At 41.4% G+C, this 16031-nt stretch overlaps 1 protein-coding gene across 2 annotated transcripts in view; it reads left to right on the top strand.

Moving 5' to 3' along the window:
- The first annotated feature begins 2391 nt into the window (after positions 1-2391).
- The window catches only part of LOC116385833 (uncharacterized), a 16842-nt gene continuing 3202 nt past the window's right edge, over positions 2392-16031 (top strand). Inside the window, exons 1-6 of one of the 2 annotated variants that reach the window (XM_031851586.1) lie at positions 9844-10231; positions 10657-10851; positions 11667-13117; positions 13689-13930; positions 15212-15417; positions 15605-15765. In XM_031851586.1, coding sequence (XP_031707446.1) covers positions 10799-10851; positions 11667-13117; positions 13689-13930; positions 15212-15417; positions 15605-15765 — 2113 coding nt within the window. In that variant the 5' untranslated portion in view covers positions 9844-10231; positions 10657-10798. Of the gene's footprint in view, positions 2450-9843; positions 10232-10656; positions 10852-11666; positions 13118-13688; positions 13931-15211; positions 15418-15604; positions 15766-16031 lie in introns of those variants that run through there. The other variant, XM_031851587.1, reaches the window with a different exon arrangement.

Genomic DNA, 16031 nt, shown 5'->3' with positions numbered 1-16031 from the left:
TATATATATATATATATATATATATATATATATATATATATATATATTTATATATATACAGTTGTGTGAAAAAGTGTTTGCCCCCTTCCTGATTTCTTATTTTTTTGCATGTTTGTCACACTTAAATGTTTCAGATCATCAAACAAATTTAAATATTAGACAAAGATAACAAGTAAACACAAAATGCAGTTTTTAAATGAAGGTTTTTATTATTAAGGGGGAAAAAAAAATCCAAACCTACATGGCCCTGTGTGAAAAAGTGATTGCCCCCTAAACCTAATAACTGGTTGGGCCACCCTTAGCAGCAACAACTGCAATCAAGCATTTGCGATAACTGGCAATGAGTCTTTTACAGCGCTGTAGAGGAATTTTGGCCCACTCATCTTTGCAGAATTGTTGTAATTCAGCCACATTGGAGGGTTTTCGAGCATGAACCGCCTTTTTAAGGTCATGCCACAGCATCTCAATCGGATTCAGGTCGGGACTTTGACTAGGCCACTCCAAAGTCTTCATTTTGTTTTTCTTAAGCAATTCAGAGGTGGACTTGCTGGTGTGTTTTGGATCATTGTCCTGCTGCAGAACCCAAGTGCGCTTCAGCTTGAGGTCACGAACAGATGGCCGGACATTCTCCTTCAGGATTTTTTGGTAGACAGCAGAATTCATGGTTCCATTTACCACAGCAAGTCTTCCAGGTCCTGAAGCAGCAAAACAGCCCCAGACCATCACACTACCACCACCATATTTTACTGTTGGTATGATGTTCCTTTTCTGAAATGCCGTGTTACTGTTACGCCAGATGTAATGGGACATACACCTTCCAAAAAGTTCAACTTTTGTCTCGTCAGTCCACAGAGTATTTTCCCAAAAGTCTTGGGGATCATCAAGATGTTTTCTGGCAAAACTGAGACGAGCCTTTATGCTCTTTTTGCTCAGCAGTGGTTTTCGTCTTGGAACTCTGCCATGCAGGCCATTTTTGCCCAGTCTCTTTCTTATGGTGGAGTCATGAACACTGACCTTAATTGAGGCAAGTGAGGCCTGCAGTTCTTTGGATGTTGTTCTGGGGTCTTTTGTGACCTCTTGGATGAGTCGTCGCTGCGCTCTTGGGGTAATTTTAGTCGGCCGGCCACTCCTGGGAAGGTTCACCACTGTTCCATGTTTTCGCCATTTGTGGATAATGGCTCTCATTGTGGTTCGCTGGAGTCCCAAAGCTTTAGAAATGGCTTTGTAACCTTTTCCAGACTGATAGATCTCAATTACTTTGTTTCTCATTTGTTCCTGAATTTCTTTGGATCGCAGCATGATGTCTAGCTTTTGAGGATCTTTTGGTCTACCTCACTTTGTCAGGCAGGTCCTATTTAAGTTATTTCTTGATTGAGAACAGGTGTGGCAGTAATCAGGCCTGGGTGTGGATAGAGAAATTGAACTCAGCTTTCCAAAGATGTGATAAACCACAGTTAATTTATGTTTTAACAGGGGGGGGCAATCACTTTTTCACACAGGGCCATGTTGGTTTGGATTTTGTTTTCCCCTTAATAATAAAAACCTTCATTTAAAAACTGCATTTTGTGTTTACTTGTGTTATCTTTGTCTAATATTTAAATTTGTTTGATGATCTGAAACATTTAAGTGTGACAAACATGCAAAAAAATAAGAAATCAGGAAGGGGGCAAACACTTTTTCACACAACTGTATATATATATATTACTGTATTAGCTACCATGAAAGTTGTATTGATCTTCTCATCTAACTCTCAGCAAGGAATCAAATAGATGTTCAGTTTCCCTCCAAAACTAGAACAGGACTCCACAACAACAGTGTCCGAGACTGCAAATGCACTCTTTACTTTCCAAATTTTCAAAATGATGTGCTGGTTATGAGCAGTGTTCTGTGTCAGTCTGACATTCGGATGTGTGTGTATGTGTGTCTGTGTGTGTGTTGCCCTTTAAATACAAACAGACCAAAAGAGACCATAAGAAACAATGAGGGATAAGAAGGGAGAAAATAAAACGCTCAAACTGAAAGTGTGTGTATATGTGCATGTACTGTATGTGTGTGTGTGTGTGTGTGTGTGTGTGTGTGTGTGTGTGTGTGTGTGAGCATGAGGTTGAAGCCGCACACAAGGGTGTTTTTCTGTTGTTTCCAGCATCACTATGACACAGCTTGTAACACACACACACTCACACACTCACACACACACACACACACACACACACTGTCATTATGACAAAGTGGATGAGCGGCTGAAAGATCAACTGAAAGAGCGACAGTGGCCGACCATCTCTGGTGAAACTACATCTCTCTCTCTCTCTTTCTCTTTCTCTTGTTCGCCGTCTCTCTCTCTCTCTCTCTCCTCCCCCTTTCTCACACACATGTCTACCTACCAGCAGACTACACACACATGCACCTCACTGCCACGGGCACATCTCTCATCGTAATGACAACTTAACAGGTAAGAAGACTATTTCTCCTTACTTTCCTTCTCCTGTTTCAGCCCACTATAAGGCAGGAGCTTTTTGATTTAGCTTAGAGACAGTTTAACCCAACATTAGCATCATTAGCATTATCTCACACTACTAAAACACACTTATTTCTCATCATTTAACAGCTACTTTTATCCGAGGGAGCCATTTTTTTCAAAAATAACTTCGTCAGTGAAATTTAAAAAACCGCAGGTGCATAATGTGCTCCCAAAGAGTATGTAATAAGTATTGATAAGTCCATGTACAGATGCATACTGTAGTGTTCATGCAGTTCATTTCTAAAAGTGACGTTACTTGTAGCATGGCAGTGTTTTATTCGCAAACATGTTGGTGTGTGTACGCCAAGCGTGCTCTTACACAGAGAGGCTTTAAACCACAAGCTTGACTTTCTCCATTGTGACCACTTTCTTAACATTATGTGATAATACAGGACCTGGGTACACTTAGATGTATAAAGGTGATTTGAAGTGTGGGATGAAATGATGGAGGATTTATCTGCTGAGCTTTGCTGAGTGTGAATCTACACTCAGGGAGCGGTGGATTTGTTCCCCCTCACTAAAACTAGTATAAAATCCCTGTATTTACTTATACGGGTCAGTTTTTATCGAAATGGTTTAAGATATTTATTCAACTTCACAGTCATTGTTGAGACAACTGTGTAAAAAGAGGAGTTCACACGGTTCAGTCCATCCAAACTGATTTAAATGAGGCAGACAAAACACTAGAAGAAGATGTCATATTGTTGTTGTTGCTATTTTTGACCTCCTTCGAGTGCGTGACCTCCTTTGACATCTGCACACAGAACGGGGGCAACGACCGCTTTTACGCTTTTTCGCCGTCAAGTGAAAGCTCTTCTTCTGTGCCGACAAAGGCCCCGAATGAAAAGACATTTGTTTTGAACATTTACCGACCTGAAAATCAAGGCCCGAAGAAAGAGAATGAAGTCGCTTGCTTGTTGCAGCCGTGTTCATCTTTAAATGGCTTTGACATTGTTCGTGGACTTCCACACTGTATGTGTGGAAGAAGGGGCGAGACGAGGAAACGGAAGAAATTCGCAGTACATTTCGTGTCCATCCAGAGATGTACTACGATCAAAGACATATTCCACTGTCATTGTTTTATCAAGTTATTGGGCCTCTGATATACAATGCTTATAAGTGTTTAAAACACCCAAATTAATTCCCCCCCCCCACTCCCCCTCTTAAGTATTGCCTCAAGCAGTACAGGCACCTTTGGCAGCAATGAAAGTCTTCAGTCTTGATGCTGCAATCGTTCCTCTCTCCTTCTTGAAAGAAGTGTTTAAGATCTATTAAGCAGCATTACGGCCGTGGGTTGAACAGCTAATTAAAGTTCTGCCACATGTTCTGGATTGGACTGAGGTCTGAATTCGGCTTTATGTTTCACAGGGCTGGCTCTAGAGAAGCATCCACCACAGCATGATGCCGCCAAACCATGCGTCAGGGTGGAGACAGCGTGTTTTTATGCTGACGTGCAGCGTTTGGCATTTAGTATGTTGTCCAAAAAGCAAAACTTTAGTCCCATCAGGCCATTTAAGCTTTTCCTGGTTGTTTTTTTTTCCAACGGTGCTTTTTGCTTTGTGAAGAATCAGTGTCTCCCTTCTCAACCATGGAAACATGTTTCCTCATAGTTGCTTTAGGGCCCTTTTAGTGGTTTCCTTCACTCCTTAGCTTGAAAATGTTCCGATATTCTTCCCCTGATTGGGCAACGTCATCGCTGATGAGCCGACAATGTTCCTTTATCTTTATGGTGCAGCTTTTGCACCCAAACCCGCTTCTCTTGTTGACTACAAACATTCGATCGCCATTCAAATTAGTACGCAACCTCCGATCAATCGGCTGCACCAGTGATGAATTAGGCGTGTCAAAGTAAATGAAGTGGGTGTTTGTTTAATCTCGTGTTTTGTGCTTTATATTTACACTTAATTACATCCAGTGTGATTTAGAGATGCAAAAATCCAGGCACTCTATTTTAACTTAATATTTATTTCCTATTTGACTTGGTCATATTTGCATTGTGGTCTTAGTCACGGTCGAGTGTAAAACTACAACAGTAGATAGCGAGGACAGAGGTCAATCGTATAATGGAAGACATCCGTCTTATTAGCAGCAGGCAGACTGTGTAGAGGTGAGAACAGGGTGCTTTGCATCAACACTGTTGATCTTATTGAACATGAATACATGGATTATTGCCTTATCAATGCTCACATAACAGTTTTCAGGAGCGGTGAGGCTAATAACTTTATGTTTACGCTACACAGAAAACAAACAAATCCTTCAAATTATTCAGAAATTATTCTGGGCTGAGTTAGTTGCAGTGCATTTGGCTGGATAATAGCATAATATCCTAATTAGTTTGATCATTTGCTGGCTAAAGGGAGGCATGGCGCCCTCAAGTTTCCTTAGGTAAATTACTTTTTACATATTTATTTTCTATTATAATTTAATAAATGTTTTTGTCAGTGTGACATACAAACAGCCATGAAAACATGACATGAAACAATTTGAACGTAGTACAGATTTTGAGTTGCTTTGGTTAGTGTGAGTATTGTATGTGTTTGTGTGCATGTGTGAGAGTGTGTCGTATAACTGTGTCATATATATCAATTTATGAAAAACTGTGACAAGAGGAATGTACAGATCGGTCCGAGAAGGAGGAGGTATCAATAATAAATAAATAAATATGTAAATAAATGGTAATAATAATAATATTGGTAAGTAGGTTCAATAACTACATAAATAAGTGCTAATAATAATAATAATAATAATATAAATAATGATAATTATGATAAAAAAAGTAAAATGAATAAGTAGATGAATCAATAAATAAATTAGTATATTTTATACATTTTATTTTTATCTTTTATAGTATCTCATCTTTAGCTCATGGGTGTCGTTGCCTGTTGTCGCCCACAGACCTTTAGGAGGGAGATGGCCCAATGTTATAGAATAATGTTCAGGGTCAAGTTCATCTGCAGGTTTTGTGTCGCTGACTTTTAACATTAAATACAAAACAAACTCAATGATCCTCATGGATAACCCAGTTATGATTATGGGATGGCCCCCATGCAGTGAATATACTAATAATCGCGTACATCAGAAAGTGTCCGACTCTTGTTTTTCCAGGAGCTGTGATCAGGTTTATGTTTAACTTAAGTAATATAATATAATATATAATATAACAAAGTTTTTCGAGTTGATACATCACAACCAAAATGACAAAAATTGGTTGCAACTTTCAACACTGAAACAAATGTTTTTTTTAAATTTGGAGAATAAATCGACTGTAATTAATTTTATTCGAAAGAATGTAAAAAATACAATAGCTAATGGCACTATTTATTTACTCCACTCACCAGAATTACAGTATGTTCAGAAGTGCATCAGCGGCCAATTCATTTATATTCATATCGGAAATGTTTTTCCAAGTGCAAAAATACATAATATCATTTCGATGACATACTGCACATCAAAATCCAAGAGAAAGAAGAAATCCTCCAATAGAGATATCACAGTCGTTCTCTTTATATATTCATACAATGTGCTGAAGACTTCTTTCAGTTCACCTGCAGTTGACCTCTCTGATTTGAATCGATTCATCTATTCGGAATTCAGCACTTTGCAGTTATGAAATAGAATTACAACTGTTGGTATTTTTTATCCATGTGTGGAGTATCATATTATCATATTATCAGTATCACTGTAACTATAACTGCTAGCAGTGTGTGTGTGTGTGTGTGTGATCAGATTTAAAGTTACGGACTTTAACCCAATAGATGGACACAATCATAAAGTTGCCATTCATTTGTACTATACTTATCCACACAAGATGCTGCAGAAAATGTAAAGTTCCTTTTAATTGTGTATAAATTGTTTTGCCACTCGATAACTTTCTCAGGTGACTCATGGGTCACGTGAGAAAACAGCTTTGGACCGTTTTAGTTAAACCCTTTGTTTTGAGCTGCAGCTTGAACACTGTTGTCTCTTCTGCACAGGGCTTCCACAGGAACGCATGCCCAGCTTTTGGTTATAAAACGCGCGTTGATAAATAAAAGTCCATCATGTGAAAGTGACAACATTAGAATGTCGCACAAACAAATGGTGCACTGTGTTGTAGTAACTCTATTCCATCACTGTATTCAGGTGGGCCCTCCTGTGGTGAACACTGTTGATTTTACATGAAAGACGCCTGTAGCAGTCTTAAGAAGTGCAGCATTGCAGTCACATGTGTGCACAGCGGGGTCTCCGCACATTCTTTTTGCCTGTGTGATCTTGTTTTAGATGCAAAAGCTCTTGTCAAGCTCTCATGTGATTTCCAGGCCCGCATTTACTCCTATGTGAGAGCATCAAACGCATTTAAAAGTGAAAAAGGGCTCCAAATATTTCCAACCTAATTTTTTCAAATATCAATATAGCCTGTTTTAGAACCCTCCTGCAGCTCTTTCTGAGCTCGGCGTCTTTGCTTATGTTTGTGTTTGTGTTTACGACTGAAATACTGATCCTAAATGACCAAAAAGCACCAGACACAGAATGGGATTTTTATTTGAAAATTTACACAAAACAACTTCCGCACACACACAGTTTTCTTGACCATTTCTTTCAGAAATGGGGGGCATTTTGAGACACTGTCTTTGGGGTAAATCTAGCTTTAAATGTTTGTATAAAATGAAGTTAAATGACAAGAAGTACCTTCTTGTGTGAAGAGCAGTTTGGCAGCAGTTGGACCTCTGTGTGTTCAGTATTTCACATACACCGTCATGCTTTTTAGGTGATGCTACATGCTTTCTTGTATACCATCTGTTACACCTACAGTGTTAACATGGGCCATCATACATAATAACAGGGTTATTGTTATGTTAAGTCACATGCTGATAGTCGGCAATGCTAACCTCAGCAGAATAGCCTGTTTCTCCGTGTTTTTTACGATACACACTGATTTTAATTTGTCCCTCATCCACTCGGTTACTCTCTTCCCGCCAAACGGCACTTCTTTTCTCAGTGACGAAAGACAGACGAAGAGGCCGCTCGGAGAAAAAAAAAAAGTCCAGAAGCGCTTCTCTCGTTCCCCCTCCTCTGCTCCCGCAGCTTTTTATGGTGAATTTGAGAGAAAACCAGAGAAGCGTCTCCCCCGTACACACTCCTCCGCACTCCCCTTCCATCCTCTCGCATCCTTTTCATTCACACGTTTCGTTATTCGCCCCGGTTTCTCAAGGTTATGAACACGCATGTGGGGAAATGTGTACACGCAGGAGACACGGGCAAATATAGCAGAGCATGTCTGAATCACTGGTTGAAAGAAGGTTGGATGAGTTTTAGATATTTTACCAAAAAGTCAAAAAAATGGTAGACTTTTGAAGGCTAAACTGAACGCCCTGTTGGGTGCAGAAGCCATGCAAGAATGCATTTGAAGACATTTTTATTTCTTCTTTCCTTTCATCCTGTTGTATATCTTTTTCTTCGCCGCACCTAACTATCAAATATCTTGAAAGCACAACATTTTATCCTAAAATGTGAGACTAAATTGTAACGAGAAGGATTAAAGCACATGTCAAATTCTCCATGTTTGGTGAGCGCCAACGACGTAAAAAGATGCTCGGAAATACTCTGTGTTGATTCCCTTTCACTGTACGTTTTTCAGGAATCTCATTAATTTTGGTAAATCTCACTGTCAGAAAACCGCATGTCGTTTGGCTGCAAGTGTAAGGATAGAAAGTCGTCTTCCTGGTTCTCGACTCCTTCCCGCAGCAACGTAAAGATGACTCAGACAATCGACATTGACCGTACTCTTTATAATGATCTCGGAACATTTTTCTTCAATAGCTGAAACTCCTCGCATTGACCATGGACCCTTTAGATTTAACATATTTGCATGAGGTGTAATGTAATGTAGTGAGGTCATCTGAACGAGCGTAAATCGATCAAAGATTATTGCCAAAGTTATCATGTATGCTAATGTTGAGGTTATCGGGTCAGACAGGTCGTGTAGATACCACATCATTGTCTACTCTCCATGTTAATGCTGAGGTTTCCAGCTATGAGAAGTAGTCACACTGTATAAGTGACCTCAGCATTAACATGATCATCTACAAACACACCGACACGTACACACATCTGCTCCTTTTCTCTTTCTACGCTCTCTGGAAGGTGATGTAGTTTCTCAGTTGGATCATAAATTACTGCTACACGAGCTGTTCGAGGGATTGCACACGTTTCATTGCACGCAGATTATTTACAAATTCCACATTTGTGCGTCCTGCAGGGTCTTGCGAGCATGGTGTTGGTTTTCATGAGGGAAAATGTCTCAGGAAGAAAATGATCTTGTGTTATAAATTTGATGAAACGTGCCCCATGAGTGACTGAATGGACCGCAATCTGCTGGCAAGTTTATTATCAACTCAACAAGTGACACAAGTTTCAGAATGGGTTGTCATGTCTGAGGGAAAAATGGTGTAAAGAACAGGATACATGATCTGTTATCAGAAATATACGTATGTCCCTGAATTCATGCAGTTGTTTAAATGCTGTCATTGCTGGTACAATATGCACACAGTTTTCCACATTTAGAAAGTGATGAAATCAAATTCAAGTGGCAGTTGGGAGGCAGTGGCAGTTCCTTAGGGTACTTCTATTTTGTGAGATTTTATACGTTAATGATTTGTACATTTTAACGTTGGCCATTAGTATTCAGCATAATATTATACGACTGAATATACAATTCATATTATAGATTTACTCCACTACATTTCAGAGGAAAATATTGTACTTTTTACTGCTTTGCATTCATGCTGCGTGAAGGAGAAAGACCGAGCATCACACAGGTTACAAAATAAAAATACTGCCGTTAATGTAAATGAATAATTCATCTTCCATTCTTTGGGGTGAGTTTTGTTATACTGTATGTTAATACAATTTTTTTCCCCACTGATAGAAAGCCAGGTAATATATTACGGAAAGATGCTAAATGTTGACGTAAATAATTAGTCTTCTCTTATTTAAACTGATTGATTACTCCCTGTCTTGTCTGTACTTAACAGCCGTGTGTGTGAGTGTGTGTGTGTGCGTAGGTTTTTGAAGTTGCTCACAGACTTGTGGACCTGCCAGCGGTCGTGTTTGAGGTTACGTGTGCATGTGTTATATTATTATATGTCATCATATAAAAATATATGATGACATAACAAAGCCAGAAAACAGTTTACTGGCCCGTTAAAAGTGCATACTATATGTGCATGTGTGTGTGTGTGTGTGGTGGGTGAGTGGGTGGGTGGGGCGGCAGGCTGATTAGAGGGTTCCCTGAACCTCATCATTTGTTGCCGTTTTCCTTCCTGTTTCATTCTCTCTCATTTCCTGTCAGCTGACTCAGCCGGAGAATCTTGATCTGGTAAACATCTACGCTACCGCTTAGGCACACACACACACGCACACACTTACAAAATGTACTGTAGCCACACAGCGATGTACGTTCACACATTCAACACTCATGTACAGACACGCATAACTGAGTAATGTGTTTTCTCACACATACACAGCTTTAGCTGCTTTATTTTTCACAGCCTATAAAAATCAGCATACATGTCTTTAAAAATAAAATACAGAAAAATAACTACAAAAAGGATGAGCGTGCCACAAAGGCAGTGGGACACTAAGAGAACTTACAAGTATACCAAAAAGAAGAGAGTGCACAGAGACTGGGGGAATTAGAGAGATACAACGCAAGACGGAGACATAAGAAGAAAGGTAGGACAAAGCTGGGCGCATGGTGAGATAGAGAGAGAATGAGAGACACGCAGAGACAGACAAGGACTGGCAGAGAGACGGAAAGAGAGATGGAGGAGGGGGGCAGAGAGATAAAGATAGCTGAAAGGAGGGAGATCCGTCAGCGTTTGTTTCCTCAGGATGTGGTTACCACGACGACGAAAAGACAGCGAGGCAACATCACTACTTGCTGGTCCCTTCTGACACCTGCAAGAGTGTGTGTGTGTGTGTGTGTGTGTGTGTTTGTGTGTGTGGGTGTGTGTGTGTGTGAAAAAGAGAGTGTATCTGTGTGAGCTTGGTTATGTGTGTGTGTCCATTTTACTTTAGATGTAAGACAGACCGTGTAAGTATGTGTGTGTGTGTGTGCGTGTGTCCATTTATTTGACTGTGTGTGTGTGTGTGTGCAGTCAAAGGAGAGCGAGTGAGACAGATAGGAAGGACTAAGTGAGGTGCTGAAAATCTGAAAGGGGGAAATAATTATTCAAACACTCGAGACGAAGCCAGAGTGAACGATGAAGACAATCAGAAGAAGAACCAGGACCAGAAAACATGAACAACAGAGGAGGAACATATTTGAAAAGGAAATTAAGCGCCAAGAACTGGTAAAAAAAACCCAACACTAACCCTCAGAACGTAGAGAGTGTATCTGTCTCTTCATCTCGTCTTCCTTCGTTCTTTCTCTTTCTGACTCACTCACCGTCCTATTTAGAGCAGAATGTGGTTTTGAGAAAGAGAAAAATAAAAACCAACAAAGACTTCAAGTCTGTACTCAAAGTGATTTTCTAGCAAGCTAACGTGTGTTTAATCTGACGGCAAACAAAAATCAAATGGCATCAGTCGAGGCAGACTTTGTAAGCATGCTCAACAGGAATACGCATGCTAAAAGCTGCTAATCTGAGCTTGATTCGGAATGAAAAATGGCGCCATTGCTTTGAACTGACAGCCTGCGTAGCCTGCGCTGTTAATTTCAGGTAATGACATTTCAGGATAATTCCTAGGACAAAGAACAGTTGGTAATGTGCATGGCTTATCAAATAAATGACCCCCAATACCTACAGGGGTCTGTACAAATTACTTATGGACAGGGGATTTTTGGAGACGTGACAACTCTTGCCAACTCTCGTTACTTGAATCCGGTGTTTGAATCCTGTCGGCATGTGCTCCCTAGCAAGATGTGCTACTTAGCGTTTCTGCACATATGGGGAGCATTTTTCTCGATAAGGCATACTGGTCTGTATACGACGTTCCCTTTGGAGGGGCTCACAGCTGTGACTTCAGTGTGTGAGCTCATCTAAACACTATGGACGCCTCAAGTTTGGTAACAAGGGCTAGTCTGTGTTTAGTACTTGAGCTAAAGTGAACTAATGTTGTGGCTGTTCATTTATAATTACACTGTGTTTCTGTTTGTCTCATGGAGGCACTCTAGCTACACCCAGCGAGCCATCATGGACGACCCTTCATCTACCCAATCCTTCCCCAACCTCCACCACCATCGCCACCGCCCATCCTTTCACCTCACCCTGCCCAGCCTTCAAAGCCCTGAAGTGGGATACCAGTCCTCTCAGCCCAACCTGGACCCTCAGGAGCCATATGGAAGTAGAGGGGAAGACTCCACAAACTCCTTCCCAACTTCAAGCACCTCCTCTGGGGAAAGAAGGGAGAGCGGTGGAGGTGACAGAGGCTTCCCAAACACAAGCGGTAGCTGTTTGGACGGAGATGCTAACTTGGGAGGCCATCTTGACGAAGAAAGCGGGATAGGCAGCCATTTTTCTGACACTTGGTATGGTGGTAGCAAAAAAGAGGAGGCTTGGGAGGACGGGGAGAATAGTGAAAGCGCTGCAGACAATATTTATAGAAGAGGTGATTGCTACAGTAACGCAAATGATGTTTTTTACACCGTGAATTGTGGCAGTGAGGAGGGAGTCAGGCGTAAACTCAGAGCGAACTACAATAATTATACACATGTTAGCGGCGAGGCTAAAGGCGATACAGTTTACAACAGGGAGGCTAACGTTGGCCACTTTACTAAGCAAACTACTTCTTACGCCAGAACTGCGACGGGGAGCTTCAGTGACAGCAGCATTGACTATTCAAGAGTGAGTGATAATTATTTAGGAAGAGAAGAGGATTACGGGTCTAGCTGTGGCTCAGGTGAGGATCAGCTTCAACCAGCAGAGGTCGAGGGACCCTGGCTCAGTGCCTCTCCCTCCAGTCAGACCGGAGAGGCCAGGTGGAGAGGAACAGCGGACGCCATCAGTTTTGCCTCAGGGTGCCTACCGCAGAGATCGCCCATCGGCGTGAGCGGCGTGGCGTACACTCAGAAACTGGACTCCTTCTCTGAGGCTTTCCTCTCCCACCGAAAGAGACGATTCCCGATGATTCCCGGCGGAGATTATCCTGGACAGTTCTGGGAATTCGGCGTTGGGAGAGGGGAAAGCCCTGGATTGGTCAATTCAAGGCACAGCTGCGCTTTCGATTCAGACTCCTACCTGCCTCCCTCCTCCTCTTCCCCACCCACTCACCCCTCTCTCCTGTCCTTCCCCTCTCCCCCCACATCATCTCACATCATGTCTTCAGTTCTTAGTCCTCCTCCCACACCTCTGCCTCCTCCTTCCCACTCACCCTCCAAAATGGACTCTCCCGTTGCATTTGGGGGCACAGGGCATTCAGTGTCCCAGGGAGGTGAACCGCTGGGTGCGCTCCAGTTTTTCGCTTCGCACCTTCAGTCTCTCCCATCCGTCCATTCCTCCGGGATGGTATGGAAGTTTCCACCGCTGACGCACAGCTTCCCACAGTCAGCAGGCAACCCCGGCATCATCGAGGGCAACCTGAGACCTTCTCATGGCACTGACTATGGCAACATCATAGGTAAGGCATGGCGTGCATTTTTGTGCATGAACATATGACAGTAAATTTTATCCTGAGGCTGTCACAACTTTTTGAGAAAGGAGAAAACAACCTGAAATGATTTAAATGAACTTAATTTCCCCCCTTGGACAAAAAAAAACCACAAGTTTAAACCCACATGTATAATTTACGGGACATGTGGGTTTTTCGTAGGTGAGCGACACATTTCCTATTTCCCGTATGCAAATTCCATTTTCACTTTTCACATTTTGCAACAGACATCTTTGCACTATTTTACACCATGTGAAGAACATTTTTTTCTTCACATTTGATGACCAGCATACAGTCCAGAATGTATGTGCGCTTTGAGTTCATATGTGGATTTTCACAAGAATTGATTTGTGTTTCCAAATAAGAAATTGATTCTGTCAGTGCGTGGCGTAACACTTTTCTGTCTGCACCGATAACAGTGATGTTTCTGTCTTGTTTTGTCTGACTGTCTGTCATACTCAAAATGATCAAGCAGTTCAACAGTTCATCATGGACCATTGACTTCCACTGTTTATTGTCCTTCCCCCTCTCATTTTCCCAGCCTCCCACGTTCAGTCTCCAGAAGCGGCATTCCTCTCTTCCACATCCCATCCATCATCCCTCCATCCATCCAGAGCCCTCTGTCCCTCCAGCACTCCATCCCTTCATCCATCCTTGCATCTTCCCTCTCGTCCAACTCACTTTTCCAGCCAACATTATGAGGCAGCAGAAAAGATTGCCCCATACATTGTGACCCAGAATGTAAAGAATGAACAAACCAATCTGAACCAATCACAGCTACAGGTAAAGTTTTTTTTAACCACTGGAAACAATTTGAGCAAATTTAAAAAACGTTTGTCATTTGGGAATATGTGCTTGTCTATTTCCTCCTGGTGAGTTTGGGACAAGAAAAGTTATAGCAAGTTTGTGTTTATGCATCTAGGATAGGTAGATCCATTATGGGTTAAAACCATAGATAATCTGGTTGCTACATTTAAGAGAAGAAAACCTTCAGTTGACGCATTTTGTCGATTTTTATTTGATTTTATTGATTTTAGCCACAAAACAACATTTTGTTGTACTTTGGTTTATTATCCAACAACTAATTGGTGTTTAGAGCTAAGTAGTAAATCTTAGCATGCTAATACGCTAAACTAAGATGGTGAATATGGTAAACAATTCACCTTACAGAAGCCCAAAACGGACAATTTTCAAAAAATATATTATACCGCCATCTAGATAACGGTATTCCTTTTTAATACCATCATCTCGATAACATCATTCTAAAAAAGTCTAGGGTTTCCGTAATACCTGCTAAACAGCATGTTAGCATTGTCTTTGTTATCAGTGTGTTAGCATACTGTCTTTAGCCCTGTGCTAGTCCTGTGCCCAAGTACAGCCTCACAGAGCTGCTACCATGGCTTTAGACTCTTTTATCTCTTTTTGTTTCGCTTTTATCTATAGTAGTCCGGAAGGACTATTCTTTTAACTGCTGGAACCTCTAGATTTTATTGGAAGTATCCTGGGCCAAAGTCATCTGTTAATGTAAAAACAAGACAAGCTCTTCTTCATGAACAACCACTGCATCTCAGAAGCCACATTTTCACAGTGGGGTTGCTAGTTTGGCACAGTATCGTCACTCTTCCGTCAACAGAGACTAGGTTTTGAGGGGGGGTAACACTCGCTACAGCTGGAGAAGCTGTGCATAAGCGGTGGGCTGACACGTAAATGGTTGTTTGTCGAAAGATTACGTTAGCTCCAACTGCATTTTGGTTTCTAAAACCACAGTCTTCACCTTGGTTTGTATTTTTAGACTCGTTGAATGGTTGTAGTGTATACATGTGACAGATTTGGAGTTGGTGAAAGGCATGTTATTCACCTTCAACAGAGCTAGGTAAGCTTCTTATGGACCTATAGCTGTATTTGATGCACAGAAATGAAATGGAAAAGTGGCTATCAGTGTGGCAAATGCAAACGACCAATACTTTTTTAGGTCGCTGACTAAATACTTCAGCTTTGAGAACGTTAATTGTTCATACCCTACATTTTGCTTTCTCACTTTTGTCTTTCCTTGTGCACCTACAGCAACAAGCCACTCCAATCTTCACTGGAACTCCTTTTCCCAGTATCCTTCACTCCAGCAGAGGTCAGAAGAGGGGTCTGTACACTCCTCGACCGCTCCTCAATCCGGTTCGTAGGGGGACGGGTCTCTACTCCTCCATATCATCTCTCAATCACAGAGAGGAGGAAACCACATGTGGAGCAGAGGAAGAGGAGTGTGTTGTGTTACCGTGAGTAAAATGTTGCTTTAAATCTTGATTGCTTATTACCTTAGCAATGGTTAGCATGATATCTCAAAAACAGGGTGAAGAGTTAAGCTATGGGCCAAGGAATTTTGTTCACGTTTTTTTTGTTTTAGATCTGGATCCATGGTATTGGTTATTACCCTTCCCACCCTCACCCTTTCCTTCTCTCCAGGTATGTCAACGTGGGTGATGATTTCCAGGCAGAGCTTCCTCCATGCTTTGTGGATGTGGACGGGTCAAGGGTGTGGTCACCGGAGGAGGACTCTCCTAGGGAACAGTTGCTCTGGAAACCGTGGGACAAGCTGGAGGAGGCTACCAACTTACAAGACCAAGGTAAACAGCATGCTAAAATATTTATTTACAACCCAAAACTTTTTTAACAGAACAGCTTTGGAGTAATAATTGCACAGAAAATATTCTAGTGTACCTATAATAACGTGTATGAGGGAGACATTTTTAATTGGCCCCAGAAGGAAGATAGACCCTGAAAATATAAACAAAAGTCAGTTCATTGTTCATTGTTCATTGCTCCCTGCTGAAAAGGCTCATATATGTGTATGTGTGTGTGTGTGTGTGTGTGTGTGTGTGTGTGTGTGTGT

This window comes from Anarrhichthys ocellatus, unplaced genomic scaffold (genome assembly GCF_004355925.1).
Source record: "Anarrhichthys ocellatus isolate YVR2014 unplaced genomic scaffold, GSC_Weel_1.0 scaffold11, whole genome shotgun sequence".
NCBI lineage: Eukaryota > Metazoa > Chordata > Actinopteri > Perciformes > Anarhichadidae > Anarrhichthys > Anarrhichthys ocellatus.
This window is presented reverse-complemented; position numbering and strand designations above follow the sequence as displayed.